General features: G+C 40.5%; 1 protein-coding gene across 1 annotated transcript; it reads left to right on the forward strand.

The window, feature by feature from the left end:
* The first annotated feature begins 2,591 nt into the window (after positions 1-2,591).
* Positions 2,592-6,065, forward strand: LOC106575513 (transcription factor Sox-1a). Its single transcript, XM_014152052.3, has 2 exons — positions 2,592-4,100; positions 5,421-6,065. The coding sequence occupies exons 1-2, from the start codon at positions 3,114-3,116 to the stop codon at positions 5,448-5,450; spliced, it is 1,017 nt and encodes a 338-aa protein (XP_014007527.2). The 5' UTR covers positions 2,592-3,113; the 3' UTR covers positions 5,451-6,065.
* Positions 6,066-8,201: the final 2,136 nt, after the last annotated feature.

Consider the following 8,201-nt stretch of genomic DNA (forward strand, 5'->3'; position numbering starts at 1 on the left):
ACAATGCTGAATGTCAGGTTGACACGGGGATGGATAAGCAAATAGTCAGCGAATCTCACCTGAAAAATGGTCACTTTGATAAATCATGAATTTCCTATGTAAACCTGAGCTACATCTAGAATGTAAATATGCAGATACTGCCACTATCAACTGCGTTACATAATTCGTCAAATTACGAATAATGTTTTGGACGTATCAGCATCATTATTTAAAGACTCTGGCACTGTGTTTCAAGGGCTTTAATATAAAATAGGTATTTCGATGTGAATTAGTATTTCGTTATTTTCCATATAGGTCTGTATCAGTGAATAAAAAATAAAACATTCATTACTCACTAAATAGCCTTTGGTGTGTGTTTGTTTGTAATATGGACTGTTCATAGTGCAGGCCTAGAAGTAGGCTGCGTGTGAGAGAGACCACTGAGAGCGAGTGCAGTGTGATAGACTACTGTTTGCTTCAGTTCTGCGAGCGCTGTCTTTCAGCACCACGGCGCGCGTTCATGGAATGTGCGCACCCGCCGAATTGAGTCTCCAGTAGACGGCGATCAAGCTCTGCCACTATAGAACCGAGCCTTTCTCCTGATGTTCCTTCATACTCGGTGTCAATTGTGACCTTCTCTGTTTGGCCTCGATAATTAAAACGTATTAATACAGCAAGGTATTGGCCAATAGGACTCTATACTTGTTTTGCAATCATTCGCCCTTGTGAATTTGTGAATAATTTCTGAATAACCACTCAAGGTCTGGTTCGAAAAACCTATTTTAGATAATTAATTGTGCATTAATGTTTTACGTTGAATAGGTTATACAATTCACAAGAATATGTTTTATGTAAAATATTAGATAACTGGTTGAGGTTCTTTCTGTCATTAATTAATTGATTGATGTGGAAATGGTTTGGTGGACTGCCAACCCTTGAATAGACTATAGAGAGACTTTGCTATGGGGCTATGGAAACACAAAAACAAATGATATAGCCTTAATGAAATTAGATGAATTTGAATCGAGATAATCCACAATTACAATGTAAATTACAAAGTACATTTACTTTTAATCCGCCTGTCTGCATATTTCAAGACATGTGATATGAGGATGCAGTGAGATACCGGATGGGTTGGACAACACTCTTCTCGTTAATTATCTTCTTTTTTTAAGTATACTTAAAAACTGTAAATAACCAATCCTCCATCTTTAAGACAATGGAAAAATCATATGCTTCATTATCTAAATATTGAAAGAGCGTGGGCGACGGAGAGGAACAAAATGGTGCAATTTGAGGACATGTGGCGGAGAGTAGCGCAGGCACAGGAAATAGGTTTGAGAACAGGTGGGTATGAGCAGGTGTGATGTCGTTGATGTTTGTGTGTATTTTGTATGTGCATGCTTTGTATTGTAAAAAAGAAATAAAAAACGGTTTAAAAAAACAATTAGCATAATACAAATATCTCTGACATGTAAAGTGATGGCCTAGTTTAAAGTCGTGTTTTGTTTATTGAAGCCATATGTTAGGTAAAACCATGAGGCAGGTCACTCAGAATTGCATGTTGCAATTTATCTGTATTTACCCTGCTTGGCCTATAAACGCCCAGAGATTGCAGTGGGAGAAATGTCTCCCACAGAATAGTACATCGAGGAGAAATACTATATTGCTTTCTCTCATCATGGGTGACTCCCATGTGGTTCTAGCACAATGTCAATTGTAGCAATCCTCCCTCCACCGCTTTTAGACAAAAGGGGTTTGGCTGGCACGTGCTCTGGGCGTCAGTCACCTGTTTCTTAGCAACCGGCACAACAGGAAAACACCTGTGGCTCCAAATAGGCTGTTATTGAGAATGGGACTAGGCCTATCCTTTCTCTTATTTGCAGATACCCCAAGCAAATTATCACAGTGAAATCCTAATGAAAGCACATTTAGATGAAGTGTTGATTTCTCCAAGTAGCGGTTGTGTTTTATTTTTTATATGCTCATGTTTTATTTTGCCTTTTTCTTGTCCTGAGTTTTTATGGGCTATGGCAATTATCCTATTTCATTTCAATATTGTGCTGATCCTTTGCACCCCAGTATCTCTACTTGCACATTCATCTTCTGCACATCTACCATTCCAGTGTTTAATTGCTATATTGTAATTACTTCGCCACCATGGCCTATTTATTGCCTTAACTTACCTCATTTGCACTCATTGTATATAGACTTTTTGTTTTCTTTTGTTCTACTGTATTATTGACTGTATGTTTTGTTTATTCCATGTGTAACTCTGTGTTGTTGTATGTGTCGAATTGCTACGCTTTATCTTGGCCAGGTCGCAGTTGCAAATGAGAACTTGTTCTCAACTAGCCTACCTGGTTAAATAACGGTGAAATAAATAAAAAAAATAATTAGAATTGATTTAAAGCAGCATCTTTCAATAGAACGAGTTAAAGATAGACAGGCTACCAATTATAATGATGTAATCACCTGGCTATGAAATGCATATGTAGACCTAGTCTACATTCATTCTTGTATAACCAATCAATGTCATTATCGACATAAGCTTTGTTTTGGAAAGGGTCACATTGTAGACCGCGCGCATCTGTTTGGGGGAATTTTGGTCTAAAACTGTCCCTTTCCCTATGCATTATCATCACGGCCATAATCGTTGTAAAATAACCAAACTTGTCAAAGTAGGTTATTATTATTTACGTTCCCTTATGGGAGTTGGAGGTAACCCACTACATGCGGGTGAGTAGCTCTAGCCCTCCTATGTCACCTGACCGCGAGACTGCATGCAAATCACGCCTTTCCTAAAGCGCCATTGGCCACCACCACCTCATTTAGTCGCTGTCAACGCGCATCATATGGGTAAGCTCCGTAACTTTACTACTATAGGCACAGAAAGTAGCTCAAAGACGCTTTTCATCGAGCTGGATGTGGAAAAAACAAGAGGAGAAAACGACTAATACAGAGAAGGAAGGAAAAGTTTATCGAAGTACCTTTTACTTTGGATTGTATTTCTTCGTTCCATTGTTTTTTTCCGGAGAGGGTTGATTTGCGCAAGTGACGGTGTGTGCCAGCAGTGTGGAGGTGCAGTGACTGAATGTTTCCGTGTATTGGTTGAAAAAGTTAACGCCAGGTGAATGTATAGTATGATGATGGAGACTGACCTACACTCCCCAGTGCCCCAAACGAACACGAATTCGGGGCACACGGGAGGATCAAACAATGGGAACAAAGTCAACCAAGACCGCGTAAAGAGACCTATGAACGCCTTCATGGTTTGGTCCCGGGGCCAGCGGCGGAAGATGGCTCAGGAGAACCCAAAAATGCACAACTCCGAGATCAGCAAGCGGCTCGGCGCCGAGTGGAAGGTGATGTCCGAGGCGGAGAAGAGACCCTTCATCGACGAGGCGAAGCGGCTACGAGCTATGCACATGAAGGAGCATCCGGATTATAAATACAGACCGAGACGGAAGACCAAGACACTGTTAAAAAAGGACAAATATTCTTTGGCCGGCGGGCTGCTCACCGGGACAGGGGGCGGGGGTGTCGGTCTAGGGATGAGCCCTGGTGTCGGACAGAGGTTAGACAGTCCCGGGGGTCACGGGGGTGCGTCTGCTGCCAGCTACGCGCACATGAACGGCTGGGCGAACGGTGCGTACTCGGGGCAGGTGGCTGCAGCTGCGGCGGCCGCGGCCATGATGCAGGAGGCTCAGCTCGCCTACAGCCAGCACCCGGGCAGCGGGCACCACCACCACTCACACCACCACCACCCGCACAACCCCCAGCCCATGCACCGCTACGACATGTCGGCGCTCCAGTACAGCCCCATCTCGAACTCTCAGGGCTACATGAGCGCCTCTCCGTCCGGCTACGGCGGGATCACCTACACGCAGCACCAGAGCTCTGGTGTCGCCTCGTCTGGGTCGATGGGAACGCTGGGCTCTCTGGTGAAATCGGAACCGAGTGTGAGCCCTCCCGTCTCTACTCACTCGCGCGCCCCGTGTCCCGGGGACTTGAGGGACATGATAAGCATGTATTTACCGACGGGGGAAGCTGCAGGTGACCCGTCCGTTCAAAGTAGACTTCACGCGCTGCCGCAGCACTACCAGAGCTCCACGACAGGGGTAAACGGAACTGTTCCATTGACACATATTTAGAAAGAGAGAGAGAGAAACATGACTGTGCGATAGCGCAACAAAATCACATAACCAAATATTTACCTCTTTTAGAGTGTTGCTATCTTTTTTGTACAGGCTATTGGTTATTGTACATTAGAGGCGAATATCTTAATTTAAAAAACAATAAGAATACATTAGACAAAATTAACTTTTTCAGTGGGGTATTGTCTGTCCACGTTTATGAAACGCGAGTAGGCCTGATTGCTCATTGGGTTTATTTGCTTTCTAACTGATGGGGATGCCAAGTTTTGAGACGATTTAGGTTGTGAAGCATTTACATTTTCTGTGGAAACATAACCGTTAATAAGGACATTTAAATGAGATAACCGTGTGATTAGAATGAATGTGGAAAATGTTTTTAAAAGTTTACAAGATTTCCATTCATTTCACGTTTTCTCTTGTTTGTAAACACGTGGGTTGCTGTATCTGAACCGTTTGTTTTTGTTGTTGTCTAAAAGAAATCATGTCAATTGTGAATAAATACTAGATGAGATTGATAAGCAACTGTAAATCATTTACTAAATGCAATTCTGCCAGGAAAGAAAACAATTTTGCGTTGAAGTATGAGTTAAATAAATTTCCCAGATGTTTCACTGGTTATGGAAAACGTGTTAGTTTCGTTACTTTGGATTATTTAGGTTTTGTACTTGACACAGTTTGAGTTAACAATGTTAAGGCTAATTAATATTTATATAATTAATGGCAGATTAACAAGTTATATGTCAAAAAATCTACGAGATGCTGGCTCTATTGGTTGTCTGTCTAAACCAAAATCGGGTTAAAACGTATAGTGACTGAAATCGAGTGGATTACATATGGCAAATATGCGTAAATAAGGATGAATTAGTAATGGTGGACGTAATTATTTGTCACACAACCTTGATGGTTTGATGCTCGGTTTAAGCACGAGACAGGACATCAGACAGGGTTATAGGCCTATACATGAATTTATTTGGAAGTGCAGCAGCAATAGCTTTAATAATAATATCATGTATCATATCAGTATTCAGCATGTTTTGGAATAAATATGCTCGGATATGTGATAACTGGTTTTTACTACTGAATTAAGATAGGCCTACTAGCGTTTTAATGCTCATAAAGTGTTTATATATATACATATAATGTAGCATATCATTATTATTAGCATGTCATTACTAGCATTATGCTATTGTTATTAATATTACTGATTAATCAAATAGCTGTAAAATATATATCAGATGCTCTTTGAATGTAATTTATTAATATATCATATATCTTTCGTTTTAGTACCTAAAGAAAAGGACGACGTTGTGGTAGTCGCGAGGAAGGGAACAAGACAGGCTCGAGTCACAACACCTGTTGACTTGGCTAATGTCTCGTGGGAGGAACTTCGTCTCGTTCGACTAATGTTTTGATTTTCTTTTTTTGAACGGGCTTCTTTTGATTCTCTGTCCGGTCACATCTTTTTTGACCAACAGGAAGACGCTCCCGCCATCGGTCAACACTAGTTAGGCCTACTGATGACAGAATCACCCCTTTTAAAATAAGTTATCTGACTGTCTGTTTTTGCTCTTCTAATATCCCATATAATTTGCCTAATAATGTAAACTTAATTTTGGTCCAATTGTGATGATTTGACATGTGCGTTCTGGCTATTTGTTGATCATGCAATATAACTATGAATATTTTTTTTTCACATTCCCTTTTTCATGTTTGTCATTATACTCATAAGTTAACTCACAATATTTCAGTCATTTCCACATCTCGTAATGTGCGTAAAGATTTTACTTTTCATGGACATAATTATCATTTTCAAGAAAGTACAAAAATACGTGTATTGGTCTAAAATAATCTCATAAACTATAATATTCAAATGAGGGAATAAACGAAATGAGGGAATAATCTCTGCTCTCATTTTATTTCATTCATTTACACTGAACTTTCAGAAAGCTTTGTTATTCAAACTTTTCCAGCACTTGTTGCAATTTTGATGTAGATGACAGACACAAACTGGAAGAATCAGTCCGCCAAAATGGAGAAACATAGGCCCAATATCATTAACTAAAGGTGCGATCTGCAATGGCATTCTTTTTACGTTGTTTGTAGAGAATTTTTAAACTTGCGTCATATTGAGCTTTAATACTCGTTTCCCCCATGGTTTTTGTTAACGGTCCAATAAAGTAAATTCATTGAAAAGTGGGAGGATTAAAAATGAGAAGTAAAGATGCTTATTTTGTCAATGATGCTTTCTTTAGAGACGGGGATCTTGGACGCAAGGCTTGATCCCAAACGAATCCAAATTCAATGAAATGTGAATGGATGCAGATACAAAGAATATACAATTATTCATTGGTCATTTAATTAACATTCTCAATTTATCCTTGCTCACTGCTTCAGCGTGTATACCAGATACGCTGTAAAGGCGCACGTGGAAAAAATCCTTTCAGCTTCAGCTAAATCTGCATGGAGACCTGGTTGACATATCTTGTCCTATAGGCCTACCTCGGCAATGAAGTGTGAAGTTTTAAGGGGATAGACATAACAAGTTAACAATCGATTAGAGCGGAGTAACTGATCAATAATCGGTGTGTATATCTTCATTTACTCCGTGCGTACTCCTTTTATTTCATTTTGCAAACACATGACTGAAGTTGATGATTGAATCAGTCAAGTCAAGACACCATCGCACAGTGCCTGTTTGGTCGTCATGGGGGATTAGTGTTACTGAGCGGAGTAGTGGAGAGTGTTTTGTGTAAGGTAGACAAGGATTAGACGATCAGAAGAACTAACCCCGGGGTCAGAGGCAAGTCAAAGACTCTCACAATTGCGCACCGGAAGTCCGGAACCATGATGTCAGTCCGGTTCCCCAAGCTTCACCAGCCATGAAGCAAGTCGCACAGGTCCTAAACAAAATATAATATAGAAATGTGGGCAAGTTATCAAATAAGTATTTCAGATCGCCTTTTATCGTTTCTATCATCGTCTCTGGACCTTCACGCTTCAGTCCATTCGCGGCAGTGCTCTATAGGCTAATAACAGGTCAATAGCCAGGCATATAACCATAACATTTGGCCTTTGCCTTGCGGTCAATACCGAGCTGTTCATACAAAATTATGGCTGAGAGTTGGGAAATCTAAAAGTGTCTTTTAACCTTTTTAGTGTATCCTACATCCCACTTCTTATACAGTGATATTTTAGATTGGATTCCTATATATGGTGTACAAACTGGATTGTTACTCTGACAAAAACATACTTAAACCAGCCCTGGTCTAAATTGAAATAATAGTGTATAGACCACTGTTCTATTCAATTACCAAAGGCCATCAAACTATTCATCCTCAACATTTGTACTCCTCTTGTCTAAGAGTTGTTCTCTGGAATCCAATCTTTAACGTAATAGAGGTAAAATGCGTTTCTAAAAGCATCATCAGATAGAAATTACACGTATCGATTTAAATGTTGTTCTAACCTACCCTACTACACACAATGGAATCCCCAATACATTTCATTTGAGTCTTATCGTGTATCTAAAGTAGAGACGCACAAAGACTGGAGCAAGTCCATGGACCGTTTCCAAATCCAAAATAAACGTTCTGCAAAATTTCACCCACAATAATTACCCCATTCTTTGTGAAAAGTGTGTGTGTAAGAGAGAGAGAGGCAGCGGAGGCCTCTGACCATTAAATCTCCCCACCACGCGGTATTCTTATCTTGTAGACACCGATACATTCAGCACCAGGAAGCATCCAACTCGCGTTAGTATTTGCCATCCAGTAAACCCTCGATCTCTTGCACTCGGTGTCCTAAATGTGGATAATTAGCATCACTTTATCACGCCTCCGCATATTTTCTTTTCGCTCCTAAAAACCTCTTCGCCGCCATTGGTTGCCTTTCTGTCACAGGAGATTATGGAGACAGATTGCAAAAACCGAATGTGCTAAAACCAGATTAGCACGGAATAGAAATAGCAACCGGGCCAAAAAATTCCTCGCGAGGGCCTTATCGTGCAATTACACGTTGACATGTTTAACAATTTTTCAGCCTCTTAATCCTCCGCCCCTTCCAAGA

Source organism: Salmo salar, chromosome 17 (assembly GCF_965601325.2).
Source record: "Salmo salar chromosome 17, fSalSal1, whole genome shotgun sequence".
Taxonomy (NCBI): domain Eukaryota; kingdom Metazoa; phylum Chordata; class Actinopteri; order Salmoniformes; family Salmonidae; genus Salmo; species Salmo salar.